This window comes from Herpailurus yagouaroundi, unplaced genomic scaffold, assembly GCF_014898765.1.
Source record: "Herpailurus yagouaroundi ecotype Mexico unplaced genomic scaffold, PumYag 160, whole genome shotgun sequence".
Taxonomy (NCBI): domain Eukaryota; kingdom Metazoa; phylum Chordata; class Mammalia; order Carnivora; family Felidae; genus Herpailurus; species Herpailurus yagouaroundi.
Window position 1 is genome coordinate 7014266 of NW_024412401.1, and position 17123 is coordinate 7031388.

Consider the following 17123-nt stretch of genomic DNA (forward strand, 5'->3'; position numbering starts at 1 on the left):
CTATCTATACATATACACATATACACACGTGCAAACACATTTGTTTTATTTCTGTGTCTGTATATTGGGATTCATGAGTCCTTCCTTACATCTCCAACTATTGTCCAACACCACAGTATTTATTCTGTTTTTTACCCTTTCAATATTTGCAATTATCTGTCTCCCACTACCCTTAATGTATATACTTATTTAATCAAACCCTCTCAATATAATCTATCACCACTGTCTCTACCCCCCACAGTTGTGGTCTTTATCCCACTCAGGGTCTGACACCCCTCACCAAGCCATCACCACAATCCTCAGGTAGATGCCGTCTTCACTCTGCTCAGGCCTAGTGCCCCACTCTGGTCTACCATGACTTCCCACCTCCTCCCTATGAATGCTGCTGCCTTCTTTGGCTTCACCTGGTGGCTTTTAGACTTAATTGTTTAAGAGGGGAAAACGGAAAGAAATGGCTGGTGTAAGAATTTATGAACAGAAACCAAATTGCTTCCAGGCTTGAAAGCTAGAGGGTAAAACAGGTAGAGAACAAAAGGGGGCTCTGGACAGTACTTCATCTTTGTATTCTGTGTTGCAGGAAGGATCTGCTTGGCCGGATCACTGGTGACCACCCTCTAAGCCAGGCACTTTTTATAACATCAAGTCTTATGTAGCCAGGGAGTACTAGCATGTTTTATGTTTCTGGATTTGAATAAGAGAATGCTATCATTAGTACCTTTTCCAGCCCTGCTCTCTAAGTCTAATTTTTTTATTTATTTATTTTTTTTTTTAGAAGCTCTTATCCTGGGGACCATGAGCTTTAAGAGGCTGTAAGCTCCCTAGCATATGTGCAAACCTACTTTTCTCTAATAAAACTTTCTTCAGATTCTCAAAGATATCCATGACCCAGCAACACTAACGACTTGCTATACATTAAAAGCTCAAAAACAGATTCAATCTTACTAGTAAATAAATGCAAATAATAATTAGACAATATTAATTAAATATGAGGAGATTGGCAAAGATGAAAAACATTTACAAAATCTGTATTAGTTTCCTATTGCTGCTATAACAAATTTCCCCAAATTTAGTGGCTTAAAACAACATAAATTTATTCTTTTATGGTTGTAGAGGCCAGAAGTCTGAAATGAGTCTTATTTAGCTAAAATCAAGATCAGCCAGGCTGTGTTCCTTCTGGAGTCTCTATAGGAAAATCCATTTCTTTACCTATTCCAGCACCTAGAAGTTACTTACACCCTTTGGCCCTCTTCCATCTGCAAGGCCAACATCTAGCAACTTCTTCACATCTCTCTCTGACTTTGGCCCACTTCCTTTCCCATTATAAGGACTCTTATGATTACATTGTGCCCACCTGAATAATCCAGGATAATCTTCCCTTTCATGATCCTTTCAAGATCCTTTCTTAATCACATCTGCAAAGCCTCTTTTGCCATGCAAGGTAACATATTCATAGGTTTCAGGGATTAGGATGTGATTATCCTTGGAAGATCATTATTCTGCCTACCAACCACAATATCCAATAATCATTTGGCATTTACTGTCATCCATTGTTGCCCAAGGCATAAATTAGTATAACATTTCTGGAGGCAATATATTTTTAAATGATGCTTATTGATCCAGCAATGCTACCTCAGTAATGTAACCTAAGAGATATCTGGATGCAAAGATTATATATACTAAGAAAGTTATTATACCTTAGTTTATATTAATGGAAAATTGGAAACAATGTAATTATGTATAGAGAATTGATTAAACAAAAGTTCTGATGCATTTACACATAGAATCTTAAGCAGCAATTTAAAAGATGTAGACCTATATTCATTGATGAGACTGAGATTTATCAACGTATTCAGTGATATATGTGCACATGTATGATTAGAAGAAACAACATTCATACGATTAGGATTGTTTTATTCTTTTTTTTTTTAATATTTATTTATTTATTTTAGAGAGAGAGCACAAGCGTGGGATGGGCAGAGAGAGGGAGAGAGAAAATCCCAAGCAGGTTCCTTGCTGTTAGCATGGAGCCTGACCCGGGGTTCAGTCTCATAAACTGTGAGATCATGACCTAAGCTGAAATCAAGGGTCAGGTGTTTAACCAACCGAGCCATCCAGGCGCCCCAGGATTATTTTATTCTTATATTTATCTGAATTTCTAACCTATAATGAACATGCACTGGATTTTCTTTAAAACAATTAATTGAGCCTGTTACATAGCAAAGAAGGTATTGAATTCATCTTTCTTCTCTTGTGAAAATGGCAGTTGTCTGTAGAGGTAAAAATACATCCTGCACAGCATTTAGTGGTTTTACTACACTGTGTGGTTCTTAGCATACAGAAACTCTAATGATCTCATACGCTAGACCAGAGTTGGCCCTTCGGCCAAGTCTAGGCTACCACCTATTTGTAATTAAGGTTTTAGTTGGGCACAGCTATGCCCATTTAATTCCCTTTTCATTTATTTATTGTCTGTGGCTGCTTTCAAGTTATAGTGGCAGAGTTGAGTAGTTGTGACAGAGACCATATGGACCACAAAGTCCAAAATATGTATTGTGCAGCCTTTAAAAAAAAAAATTGCCCACTCTTGCTCTAGACTTTCTTATCAACAATGACAAAAAAATCTACTGCTTAGTTTTTAAGAAATTATTTTGACAAAGAGATAGCAATGCGTGAGCACCTTATTGTAAACACTTCTCTTTCAGTCCAACCCTGCAAAATCATAATCGAAAAATGCATTTTAGGAGAAAAAAAAGTCTCCTTACTATAGGAGGAGTTATTTCTTTCCCTATTTCCTGGTATTTCCCAGCTTTAGTCTTTAGAAAGCTCTAGGAGCCAAACAGTAGTGGAATGCTAATTGCACCTTTTAACGTGGAGTGTAGGTACCGGGTGAGGTTACTGAATAACAGGCATTACCTATCCCCATGGTACGTGTTTTTGCTCTCCCCAAGCCTGGATCTTTAGCCTTTCATATCTCTACTGTCCTTGGAATGCCTTTGAGAGCTCAGTGGAAACATTAGTTCTCACTTCCATCAGTTGTATAGAGATTAGGCAAATAGCCCTGTTTCCTCTCCCATTCTAGACCCTCTACTTTCACCTGATGTGAGTGCTTGGAGAATAGGAAAGCCCATAAAGAATGAATTTAATCAATAAGTTCTCTGTTCCCAGCAAAGCATCATGCCCTCTGCCTCACTCAGGGCTACTTTGCCTAGAATCCCAAGTTCCCTAAGGAGACTGCATTGGTTTTAGGGTCTCTAAGTCCAGGTGATTCTTTCCAAGGTCAGATTTGCCCCGAGGGTCTGAACTTACCACTTCAACCTTAAATCACCAGGGAGCACACTAAATGTTCCAAGGGAGTCTGTGCACTGTAGAGGACCAAGGCAGATCTGAGAACCAAACGCAACGAGCATTAGAATCCAAAACAAATCAGTATCAGAAATGTATGTTGCGAGACAAAGAGCAGGCATTTGGACAGCTACTCTCTGCTCTTTAGATCCGTGTCCCATTGCCGTGATGGCTTTTTCAGTCAGGGTTGTAGGTTTCTGACCTCCTCTTCATAGGACACCTCTATTTCTGGGCCCTTCACAAACTACACACTCTTCCGGCTTGGCTGCCAAAGGCCAGACATCACCTGCCAGAACATATTATGACACCAGCAGAGTTAGCCAGCAGCATTCTTGCAAACACTCACCACCAAATCCCTCCCATCTCTCTCCTTTCTCCCTCCACATGGCTCGCATCCCTGCTTCAGCCTGCCTGCTTAACCCTCCCCTTATTCACCTCAGTCACATTGTTTATTATTTTCTTTACTTTGTTGAGGAGTTTCTGGAGTCTCAAGACCCAGGAGGCTTATGTGGGAATAATAAATTCAGGCAAGGTCTTCATGCTCCCCCAGCAGCCCCACCCCTACCACTCACCCTGGAAATGCTCCCCCAGCAGCCCCACCTCTACCGCTCACCCTGGAATCCCTCGTCAGCAGTTACTCCTTCCTGTGACTTGCCGCTGAACTCTGTGGTGTGCCCCAGTCAGGCCTCTGAGGATACCTGCTATGAATATTAGCCATTCTTCACATCCACTGCTGTTCTGTGGCTTTGGTTCAGCAGAGGAGAACTGAAATGGGGTGTGTACGGGGCTGTGAGCGAAGGCTCTTTTCTTGCGTGTGTGGGTTTTTATTTATTTTGCAAAGACTCTGGCCCATAAGCGAGCCAAACCTAGGCTGAGTTCATGAAGGCATGTTGGCTCTGAGCTGCTGCTGGCTTTTGTTTTTTTCCCCAGCCTAATCTGGATGTTTTCTAGCTGGCCTCTCCGTTGGCTGGCATGAGGGGGTGAGGACGGCTATATTCTGCAAGGGAAGAGAATATTCATAGAGTCTGAAACCATCATTTCTCACAGCAGTAGCACCTAGATTATTACAGAGGACTTCTTGAAAGCCCTGAAATATTGTCCCCATTTGGGCCAGATATGAAATAGCAGTCTCATTCCTTACACAATCTAGACTTGGTGGCTGTAACCTTTAAACACACACAGAGAGGGGGGTTCAGACTTGGGACCCTCCTCAAAAGTATGGTATGGCCCAAGCAAGATCCACATTCTGGGCTTCATTAAAAGGCCATCTCATCAGTGGACTGAAACTCCCTTCCTCTGCTCCAGACAGCCTCCAGCCAGGCCTCCTCTGGGGTCACCCCAGTCTTTCCTCCTGCAGGCCTGGTAGCACCTGCCAGCAGCCTGAGGGTAGAGTCAACCAGGGACTCATAAACCCAGAAATTTGAAACTTTGAAAAAAATGCTGATGTGTTTTTAAAGGTGCGTTTCATGCCAAGAGCCTGCTGGCAGAGAAGGACACATGGGAACTCTGTGTATTATCCACTTTAGATAGTTTCAAGCCCCGTCAACACTAATGTGAATTTAAAGAAATTGGACCAGTTTCCAAACCCCCACCCCCAGGTAGCCCAGTCAACCCTGGATAAGCATGTTGTTCAGCAGTGCCAAACTCTAACTTAGACAATGCAATTATATTTTCATAGCTGAGACTCTGTACGTATGGACATCATAAATGGCAATCACCTTCCTTACCTGTAAGAGAATAATCAGATCCTAAGGTACTGGCTGAGGGCAGTAGCCAAGCAATAACCAAACCATTTTGGAGAAGGCAAGGCTTTAATCAAGTCATAAATCTGGACGGAGCTACTTTTCATGCTGAGAAATATATCAAGTTCTTGTACCAGATGCCCAAGAGCATGGAGACATTAGCATACCCCCTGCCAGTGGAAACCCAAAGCCTGCCCTAGGGGTAAAAAGACATTTGGGGAATGGAAAATGGGCTTGTATAGTTCCTTTTCTTCCAGGAATGTTTTAAAGTTAGTTTTCTTTGGGCAAATGTACATGGGAATAGTCTTGGCCTGCTTATTCGACCAGCTTATTGGGAGGTCCCAAAAATCGGAGTGAAAATTAAAGTTGTGTGTCTTCCCCCACAGCCTTCTGGGGTCCAGCTGACAAATGGGGAGTAAGGAACTGAGTTTTTTCCGATATGAATTAATCATGTCTTTCAGCCTACTGCCTGGTGCCAGTTCCCACCCATTCTATGCTGCTTTAGAGACCATCTCTCAAACTCTAGGGAACACCAAACCTGAAAGGAGCAGCCAGAAAATGTGGAGAGGCAGCCTCTCTGCTCTCGTCCGTCACCCCATGGCCTTAGAGTGAGGCCAGTGCACACCGTATACCACGCGCAGCATGGAGATCCCTCCATAAATTTAAATGGCTGAGCATTTTCCAGTTTTGTAAAATTAAATTAAGGAAAGGACTCCCAGACTGACTCCACCAAGTGCCAAGTTTCATCCCAGCACACATCATTTTTATAGTAAGTTTTAACTCCGTGAAAAATACAGGATTATAATGGAAATGCTGACAGGCCCAGAGCCAGCTCATGAAGTAATAATGCCACGTCTTTAATATTTTTACACAGCACGTCCTAATCTGCCACAGCTTTCTTTGCCTTTAGATAGTGGTTAAATAAATGAAACCCTCCAGAGCACTAGTTTTTTTCTCCTCCTCTTTTAGACTGTGTCTTCCATTTTCAAACCATTGTTCCTTCTGGGCCTCTTTCAGTCTATTTACAGTTTTTGCTCTATACAATTGGTTTATCAAGCTCAGGTGCCTTTTTCTGAACTATTTGGCTGCCGAGGGAGGAGAGATGGAAGCATTTGCACCCTGAACTCTTGCCTTCTTCTCATGAAGGCTAAGAGCTCATGGAATTCAACTCTGGATATGTGTCTCCCTCAGGTGATGAGCAGCTGACAAATGCCCGAGTTGGCTTCATCCATCCTACAAGGAAGCCCATAAATCGAGCTGCTTGCCTCTCTCTCAGCCGACCAGAAATCCTACTGGTTTTCAGCCCTTCAATTCAATGACAATATCCACTAAGTAATGACCATCATGAGTTCAGAGCTTCGTTCTAGACAGGTGCCTCAAAGGCAGTCCTATCTTCCCATCTTTAAGGTAAACCAGCATCTTCCAAAGGGTGCAAGGAAGTGGAAGCCAGGGCCACCAGGCCTCCCAGTTTTCTTCCCCCATGTTTTCCTCGTCTGTTGAATCAACCTGTTTCCCTGAGTGGGGCTACTTTAGTTGCAGAAACCAATGTGAAATAGACAAAGATGAAGAAAGTCAGTGAGGTCAATTTGACTTAATCAGGGATGTCAACTAGTGGCAGGTTACAGCTAAACGGACTCCCAGAGGATGCAATTTCATATTTAATTTGATTTTCTTACTGTGCACCTCTCCCTCATTCTAAACTTTTATCACTCTCCAGTTAATGTATTTAAAAAAAAAATAGTAGGTGAAACTAGGAGGAAAAACCCTCACACAAGTATGAATCACACCTGGCTTTGGCTCAATTTAGAGCCACAGTAGACCTAGGAATGGAGGCCTAAAGGCAATATTTTCTTTCACTGGTTGAAAAGGATTGATAGAGAGAGGCTTTCTGCTGCCAGAACTCTCATTAGCTAGGCAGGCTTCCCAAGCACTGCTTCCTCCTCAGACACCTAACCAACTCAAGACCTGTAATAATGGAGGTCTGAGGAAAGAGAGCACTGTCATTCCCTGCTGATTGACTGTTTCCTGGCGTAGGCGTTGCAGTCGGGAGGACAGAAATGGTCAACGTTCATGTGTCCGGGAGGGAAACAGAAAAGGAGATGCTAGCCCCTGCATGAAACATTGTCAACATCCTCACTGAATCAGAGGGGGCAGGGGTTCATTACGTGGTCTCTCTGAAGGTGTGGAACACGTTAGCCCCTGATTTTGGTGTCCTTGTGAAATGGCACACAGAGAGATTGCTCACCTTCAAAAAATGATGGATACCTCTTTTACTTTAGCAAATGAGAAATGTCCGTGACAGAAAGGAACCCCTGTTACAAGCCAGGTTTTCTCATTAGCAGTGAAACATGGATAATTATTCACTGGGAACATACACTGTGGGAATTCATGTTAGATTTCTTATTTTGACTATTGCGGTGGGCAAACCTCAGAGACCACTGTGTACGCATAGAGACATGCACATAAATATGTACATAAAAGCACAGAGGCCTGCATCACACGTGTTCTGGGGAGGATACCACTTCTGGATACAAAGTAAGTCTTTAAAGAGAATGAGAAAAGCATTGAAAGACAGATTAGTGATGGAAAAGGCAGATGGCCAGAAATTTTGTTCATTGGCTTTAGTTAATAATTAGTTTATTTTGGTCTTGACTTTCCCTTTACCTTTGAAAGCAGACTTCCCTAATAGCATTTTCAATGCATGGTGAGTAGTCACACTTACTAGAAGTACGTTCTCTCTGGTCACTGTACAGATGTGAAGGAAAACACAATAACCTATATAGCAGGACACTGGCCCTGTAAAGGAAAGAATATTTAGGGGCGCCTGGGTGGCACAGTCGGTTAAGCGTCCGACTTCAGCCAGGTCACGATCTTGCGGTCTGTGAGTTCAAGCCCTGCGTCGGGCTCTGGGCTGATGGCTCAGAGCCTGGAGCCTGTTTCCGATTCTGTGTCTCCCTCTCTCTCTGCCCCTCCCCCGTTCATGCTCTGTCTCTCTCTGTCCCAAAAATAAATAAACGTTGAAAAAAAAATTTTTTTTAATTTTAAAAAAAGAATATTTAGGACTGTCATAGTTAGGATATGCATTCAACAACCTATAACAGCCAAAATCACAGTCAGCAGGACAGGAGTGTATTTCTATCTCACTTGGCAGTCCAGAGGAAGGCATTCCAAAGATGGTCACAACCTACCATGTCATCTAGGGACCCAGACCAAAAAAAAAAAAAAAAAATTGGCACTCCTATCACTGGGACATCTAACACCTGGGCCAAGATGATTCACTCCACATACATGGAGGATAGAGGAAGGGGTAACAAGAGCAAGCCCTTTTCTTTTAAAGACATGTCCCAAGCAGTGTATACATCACTTCCCCCCTCATCTCACTGAAGGCAGTTGTATGTCCTATACCTTATTGCAAAGGGGGATGGGAAATGTCTCCATTCCAGTCAGCTATATACCTGAAATTCAGGGGTTCTTTTACTCCAAGGAAAGGACAGTTATGATAGGATCACTAGCACTTTCTGCCATACAGAGCAACTGAACAAAAGTTGTGGGAATCAAGGGTGATAGAAGTACAAACGAAAGTGACCTCTGACTTCAACAGGGCTAAATGAACGAAGGTGAACCTATGAGCAGGAATTTGTAAGTTGGGCAGGTTATAAAGCGTTTGAGGAAAGATCTGAAAGTAGGCTGGAACAGTAAATTTTTTTAATGTGTTAAACCCTTACAGAAAAAAACATAGAATGAGCAGAATATGTGAAAAGCAACTCTTTGGGGGGCACCTGGGTGACTCAGTCGGTTGAGCGTCAGACTTCAGCTCGGGTCATGATCTCACAGTTCGTGGGTTCGAGCCCTGCGTCGGGCTCTGTGCTGACAGCTGGGAGCCTGAAGCCTGCTTCGGATTCTGTGTCTCCCTCCCTCTCTGCCCCTCCCTCGCTCGTGCTCTGTCTCTCTCTGTCTCTCAAAAATAAATTAAAAAAAGAAAAGCAACTCTGGATGCTGAGTTGCTCATGATGATCGATGATTTAGACAACAGAAATATGTTTTTTTTTCCTTTTTATTATGGGTAATTTTGCATATATGCAAAGTAAACAACACTCATCACCCAGCATCAATAAACATGCTGCCATTTCTGTTTCACTTGTACTTCTACCTCTCCCCCCCAATTAATTATTCTTTAAGTGAACTATACATACATTAAAATGCTCAAATCTTAACCATACATTTTTGACATTTATATTTTTGACAGCTACACATGTCTAACTATATCCTTGTCTGACATATGTTTTTGAACATGTGATATTTTTTTCATTTTTCTTTCTCTCTTTGCTTCACTCTGGCAATTATCCATTCCTGCATCGTCAATTTCACAAATTTTTTTCTCTAGGATTTAAATTGTATCCAGTGAATTCTTCATTTCATAAGATGTATGTTTCATTTCTAGAAGTTCATTTGATTCTTTTTATACCTTCTATTCTTATCTGCATGTTTTCCTTTAAATACTTAACATATTTTTAACATTCTACTTTAATATCCTTGTCTGGTAATTCTATAATCTGTATAATTTCTAGATTTGTTTCCACTGACTGAATTTGTCTTGGTTATGGATCAGATTTCCTGCTTCTAGACTTATCAGTTAACATTTGATTGAGTGCTGGATGGTGTAAATTTTGTGTAAGTAGGTATCTGAATTTTATTGTCTTCTAGAGATTGTTGGATTTTCTTCTGTTAAACAGTTATTCAATGTTTAATTTTGACTTTCTTTTTAATTTAAGCATTATTAAGGCACCTCTAGAGTAGTCTTTATTGTAGCCCCTTCTAGGGTTTCTGTTGAATACTCCAGATGATCAACAAGGATATTCCAATCTGGCTGGTCAGAATTTCAAGGTCTCCCAGCCCTATTTGAGCTTTGGGAACTATTAGACTCACAACTCCTTAGTTGGTCTTTGCTCAGCTTTATAGAGTTATGCATTATATCTTTAATTGAGCAGATTGTCAGGATGAATTTATGCAGATTTCTGGAGCTCTTTTTCTATGTAGCACTCTCATCTCCAAAATTCTCAACAACATCTAGCTGCCTGAGCCTCTTTGAACTGTATTCTTTATCTCATCAATTCATTCAGACTGCTGTGCTCTGCTTGGGATAGTCCTCTGTTATGGGTTGAATTATGTACCCCCAAATGATATTGAAATTCCAAACCCTCTGTACCTATAAGCCTGTAAATGTGACCTTATTTAGAAATAAGTTCTTTGAAGATGATGAAGTTAAGATGAGGTCATTAGAGAGGGTTCTAATCTAATATGACTTACAAAAAGGGGAAATTTAGACACAGAGACACTCAAGAGAAAACCCCATGTGAACATGAAAGCATGGAGTGATGCATCTATAAGCCAAGGAACACCAAAGACTGCCAGCAAACCACAAGAAGCTAGAAGAGAGGGGTAAAACAGATTATTCCTCACAGCCATCAGAAGGAACTAACACTGTTGACACTTTGATCTCAGACTTCTAGCCTCCAAAACTGTGAGACAATAAATTTCCATTTTTTAAGTCACCCAGTTGGTGGTGCCTTGTTATGGCAGCCTTAGAAAACTAGTATAGTCTTTAAGGCTTTAAGTTTACTGACTCATTCCATCTCCAACTTTCTGTTGGAGCCCATCTGATGAATTTCTTATTTCATTTTTTATACATTTCAGCTCTGAAATTTATCTTTATAGTTTCTACTTCTCCACTGAGATACTTTATTCATTTATTATGAGTGTATTTTCCTTTAAGTCTTTTAACATATTTATAATAGTTGCTTAAAATCATTGTCCACTCACTGAAACATTTGCATCTCACAATTCATGCAATCCTGAGAGAAATTGCTGTTTGGGTATGGGTCACATTTCTTCTTGTCTAATAGTTTTTATTATATACTGAGCATTATAAATGGTATATTGTAGAGACTCTGGATTCTGTTATGTTCCCCAGAAGAGTGTTCATCTGTCTTCCTTGCAGTGAACACCAAGTGAATTTTCTACTCTGTTCTTTCAGCTTCTAGCTGCTGTTCTTTTGCTGGCTCCCCTGGGGTTTGTATACTAAGAATTTGGACAGGATTTATGTAGATTTTGAGGTTTATCCCCACTGTGACTCTTCCAGGATTTTTCCCTTAACTTTTCAGCTGTTCTAACAACCCCCAGACTCTGTCTTCTGACATGTCAAGCCACCTCTCTGAGCCACATGAGCTTTGAGGAATTTGCTCAGGTAGCAAGCTACAAGCTGGCAAATCACACTTGTTGCAATTCCTGAATTTCTAGGATAGATTACCCTCCTGTTTCTGTCACTGCTTTTGGTTACTCTTCATTGCTTTCAAAGAGTTGTTTAATGGGGGTTGTCGTGGTTATTGTTTAGATTTTATGATTGCTATTTGCAGGAAGGTTAGTCCAACCAAGTTATTCACCATTACTGGAAGCTAGAATCCCCAGTCAAGCTGTTTGAAGAGTTTTCTGGCTGAGATCTACTCTGTTCTTGTTTTGCTACATTTGAAACATTCCCATTCACCCTCTTTAGTTTTTCATCTTCTTAATAACCCAGATGTTGGTCTGCTTCTAAAGATTGAAGACCCAGAGGTAAATTTTCTTTTAAATTCAATACATGGGTGTGCATAGCATTGAATAGGATATTTTGATCATACACTTCTATTTCTGATTCTATTAACTTGAAAGTTTGATCATTCAAACATGAGTGAGGATGAATTTACCTATTGCCTGAGCAGGGAGTGGAGCGATTGTGGAGAAAATGTTTGTTTATTCGGTTATTTTTGTAAACAAATGAAGCCATTCATTCATTACACAAATTCTTACTAATCACTTATTTTCTAACAACTAGTTTCTGTAATCTCTCTCCTCTCTGGATTTCCATGATATCACATAGTCTCAATTTTTGTCCTCTCACACCATTTCTTCTCAGACTTCTTTAATACCGCCTCGTTAGTCTTCAATCACTGAATGCTAGAATTCTCCCACTGTTTTGTCCTGAGGCTTGATCTCTTTTCATTGAAGACTTTCTCCACACACATGTATGAAATTGGTTCCCCAAATTTGTAGCATATATCAGACTTCCATTTTTATCTCTATCATCTTGATGGATTTTTCTGTACTCTGGTTCCATCACAACCTTTAAATGCTTAAAACTAAACTTGTGCTTAAAACTAAACTCATCCATCTCCAGGGGTGGAGATAAGCAATAGCTTCTCTTCCTGACTTACCTTAATCAACTAAGCCACCCAGGCACCCCTCAGTTTACCTTAATCCTCAATAACTTTCATATGTAACATCTCTTCCATGAGCTTTTCATTGGCATAGTTCAGTATCACTACACAATGATCTAAGCCATATAGATTGAATAGTCTAATTTACCCTTGGTACTTGGCTATTGGGGAGCAGGAAGAAGAGGGTGAGGGTGCTGAGTTTGAAATGATGTTGGGAAATCTAGGTACCTTAAAAGGACCTTAAACGTTATCTAATTCAGTGGTTATTAATCGTAGAATCTTCTTATGCAGAAGCCCAATATATTTGTTTATTATTGAAATGGAAATAGAATCCCCAGAGCCCCACCTTATGCTGATTTCCTCTCAAAGGCCCCTCCCCAGGGACCTCTGCAGCCCCTTAGGGACCCAGGAAACTATCAATTATAAAACCGTTGACTCAGTCAAAACTCTCATTTACAGATTAAAAAAATGAAACCAGAGAACCCTATTGAAATCTAAGCTTCTAATTGAGAGTCATGAATCTGTGTCAGTGCATTTGAGAGTGACAAAATTGCTTTTCTTTTTAAAACTTTCTACAAAACTGATTTGTATCCTGATAGGTTTCAGAATGAGAGGCATTACTAGAAAGACAGCTGCTCCATACAGCTGTCTTCGCTGCTGCTACTCATGAGTCTTTCTCAAGTTGTAAGAACTTCATGTCATGGCAGCCCTGATGCCTGCCCTTAGAAGGAACTCTGCCCCATCTCATCCGCACTGGGAGCACTAGGCTGGAAGGCCCTGGGAGCATGTCCAAGACTCAAGACCCAGATGGGCCAAGAGAGATGTCCTGGCTGCTCACTCTGGCCCCTGATTCCAAGAAGGAGGGAAGATTATACATGTAAATTGTTATGCAAATGGACCTCCTATTTAGCTGACTAGGATTCCTGGCTCCCAGAGAAGTAACTTCATCAGCCATAGAAAACAGCCTGAGGCTGCTACTGCTCCTTTTTCTGCTTAAAAACTCTCTCAGAAAATCAATCCTAATGGAGTTGGAAAATGAAGATTAGGCTAAATATGAGAGATTTCCTTGCCAAATATCTCATGTTTCCTCAGGAATAGCAAAGTTCTTACTTATCAACTTAGAATATAGTCAGCCTCACCAGGGCTCTGTCCCCACTGACCAAACATAATGATTCCTGGAACCAGCGTCTTAACCATGTATGACACCTTTTTTTTCCCCCTTCAAAGCAGATGTGATTGAGACATATATTGGCCTGTTTAGGCAAGTCCGAAAAGCTATACTGGTTTCAAGCTTCACTTTTTAAATCATGCTATTTGACTAAGTAAATGTACAGTATTCCTGCCTTTTATTAGAAAATGAAATCAGCATCTAACTCCAGACGACAGTTGGGACTGAAGAGAGTTCGGTACTGCTGCTCCCAGGAGATCCCCAGTAGACTGATTTCTATACACCTCTCCCCAAGGCCATTTTTACCTCCATTTTATAACAGGAGTATAATGTCAGTACCACAGACTTCATAAAATATTAGATGCCTAGATGCCACCGGGAACGTGCAGGGAACTTGCTCCTCCTAAGTATCTGAATAAGAAGACATAGGTGATCAGCACACAGGCAGAAACTTTGCCCTATCCCAAGCTTTGGATTCATAAGTTAGGAGAAATTTGGAACTCCCTTCCCCCTAAGTGTATCAGTTAGCTATCACCACATTAAAAAAAAATAATAATAATAAGATTCAATGGCTTAAAATAGCAGTCATTTATTTTTACTGATCTTACTTACTTCAGCTGAACTAAACTGAGTTTGGCTGGGGAGACTTGGCTGTTCTCCACATTTCTCTCAACCTCCTCTTGGGATCATCAGGCCAGTCGAGGCATGTTCTTCTACTGGTGATAGCAAAGGCACATGAGCACAAGCAAAAACACACAGTCTCTTGAGGTTTAGGTTTGGAACTGGTATACCAGCACATCTGCCTCATTTCCTTTATTGTGGTAAAATATTCATAACATAAAATTGACTATTTTAAACATTTTTAAGTGTTCAGTGGCATTAATTACATTCCCATCATTGTGCAACCATCATGCTTTCCATCTCCAGAACTTTTTCATCATCTCAAACTGAAACTCTGTACCCATTAAAAAACAATTCCCTGTGCTCCCCTTCCTCTAGCCCCTGGCAATCACTATTCTAATTTCTGCTTCCATGAATTTGACTACACTAGGTGCCTCACATAAGTGGAATCATAGAATATTTGTCCTTTTGTGTCTGGCTTCTTTCATTAATGTGTTCATGGTTCATCCAGGTTGTCACACATGTCAGAATTTCTTTCCTTTTTAAGGCTGAATAATATTCTATCATACATACATGTCATACTTCATTCACCTACTCATCCATTGATGGACATTTGTGATGCTTTCACCTTTTGGCTATTGTGAATAATGCCGCTATAAACATTAGTGTACAAATAGCTATTCAAGTCCTGGTTTTCTATTCCTTGGTTATATATATCCAGAAGTGGAATTTCTGGAGCATATGGTTAATTCTACATTTAATTTTTTGAGGAACCTCCATACTATGTCCCACAGTGGCTGCATCAGTTTACATTCCCACCAGAAATACACAAGGATTCTACTTTCCCCACATCTTCCTCAACACTGGTATTTCCTTTTTTTTTTTTTTTTTTAATAATGATCCTACTGGATGTGATGTGTAGCTCATTGTGGTTTTGATTTGCATTTTGTAACAATTAGTGATATTGAGCATCTGTTCATGTGCTTATTGGCCATTTTAAAATCTTTGGAGAAATGTCTATTTAGGTCTTTTGCCCCTTTTTATTTTTTTTTTTTTTTTTTTAGTTTGACTGTTTATATTGTTGAGTTGTAGGAATTCTTTATATATTCTGGACATTAATCCCTTATCAAATCCACGATTTGCAAATATTTTCTCCCATTCTGTGGGTCGCCTATTCACTCTGGTGACAGTGTCCTTTAACACACAAAAACTTTCAATTTTAATGATGTCCAGTTTATTTTTTTCTTTTGTTAACTGTGTAGTATCATATCCAAGAAATCATTGCCAAATGCCATATCATGAGACTCTTGCCTGTGTTTTAAGAGTTTTATACCTTTAAGTTAATTTTTTATATGGTATAAAGTAAATACACAACTTCATTTTTTGCAAGTGGATGTCTTGTTTTCCCAGCACCATGAAATGGTCCTGGCATCCATGTTGGAAATCATTTGACCACATAAGCAAGAGTTTATTTTAGGACTCTCTATTTTGTTCTGTTGGTCTATAATGTACATCTTTTTTACCAGTACTATACCGTTTCAATTACTGTAGCTTTCTACTAAGTTTTGAAATCAGGAAGTGTGAAAACCCCAAGTTTGTTCTTCTTTTTCAAGATTGTCTTGGCTATTCAGTATCTGTTGAGACTCCATATAAACTTTAGGATGGATTTTTATATCTGTGCAAAAAAAAAAAAAAAAAGAAAAGTCACTGAGATGTTGATAGGGATTGCACTGAATCTGTAGTTCACTTGGGGTTATTGACATCTTCACAATATTAAGTTTTCTAACCATGAACATAGCATCCTATTTATGTTTTAATTTTTTAGCAACATTTTGTTGTTTTCAGTGTACATGTTTTTCATCTCCTTGGTCAAATTTATTCTTAAGTATTTTATTCTTTTTGATATTATAAATGGAATTGTTTTCTTAACTTCTCTTTCATATTGTTCATTGTTAGTGTAACATCTGACTCATTTTATTGGCCAAAGTAGTCACATAGCCAAACCCCAAATCAGGAGGTGGGGAAGTACATGTAACCCACCCATCATGAAAGGCCACTGCAAAGTTACATGGCAAAGTGAGTCAATACAGGGAGGAATGAAGAACTGGGTTCTGTAACAGTGGTATCCCATCCTGAACTTCATACAGTCAATTACAGCGTTATTTTTCCAGGGCCCTTTTTCAAAGTGTGTGTGTATATGTATATGTGTATATATGTATATGTGTATATATGTATATATACATATATGTATATATGTATATATGAAATTAGGGCATTAGGAGACAAAAGGAATGAGCAGACAAAGCAAAGAGATAACAGGGAGGCTAAGTAATTTGCTGGTGTGCAGCTATACAAGTGTCAGATAGAAAGGAAAGAACACAAGGCAAGGAATCAGAAAGGCTGCCACTTAATCGTGGGAAAGTATCTTAACATCGTTGGGCCTCAGTTTCCTCCTCTGGCATGTAGGCTAGATCATCTCTAAGGACCTTCCCTGTGTTAGCTCTGCCTCCTAGTATAAATTCTAATAGTGTTGACCCCGGAATAGAAAAGAAGACAACATTGGAAAATTCCTTCTCTTACAGATCCATAGGTGGCCATTGCAGGTGGCCATTCTCTTGTCTCACAGATCTCCTCATTTTCTGCCTTACATCTCAGTTTTATTAGTGTGCTTTGTTTCTTATTCAATACCAGCTAGGATCTCCTTGCAAGAAGGAAGATAACCATCACTGTCTTATCTATCCCCAGAACAGTAGGTGCAAAATCGTTACTTCTGTAACTAAATTGAGGGAAAACTGCCAGTATCTTTAATTTTGACTGGTTTACCATGTGTTTTGAGCTTCTAAATAAATTTTCTGTGGAAGCTAAGTTGTTGAGGACACAACAGCAAATTCAGCGAGTACTCTGAATTTAAAGAAAATTAGGTTTTTCTCACAGCAGCAATCAGTTTACTTTAATAATTCTATGCTACAAAAGCTTGAGTAGACATAATATCTAAGCTTA

General features: G+C 40.0%; 1 protein-coding gene across 8 annotated transcripts in view; it reads left to right on the top strand.

Moving 5' to 3' along the window:
* ADAMTSL1 (ADAMTS like 1) overlaps positions 1-17123 on the top strand; it is an 885520-nt gene that overhangs the window by 832750 nt on the left and 35647 nt on the right. Inside the window, exon 25 of one of the 8 annotated variants that reach the window (XM_040481344.1) lies at positions 5546-6040. The exons of the other annotated variants lie outside the window; for them this stretch is intronic. Coding sequence (XP_040337278.1) covers positions 5546-5589 — 44 coding nt within the window. The 3' untranslated portion in view covers positions 5590-6040. Of the gene's footprint in view, positions 1-5545; positions 6041-17123 lie in introns of those variants that run through there. 8 annotated transcript variants of the gene reach the window in all.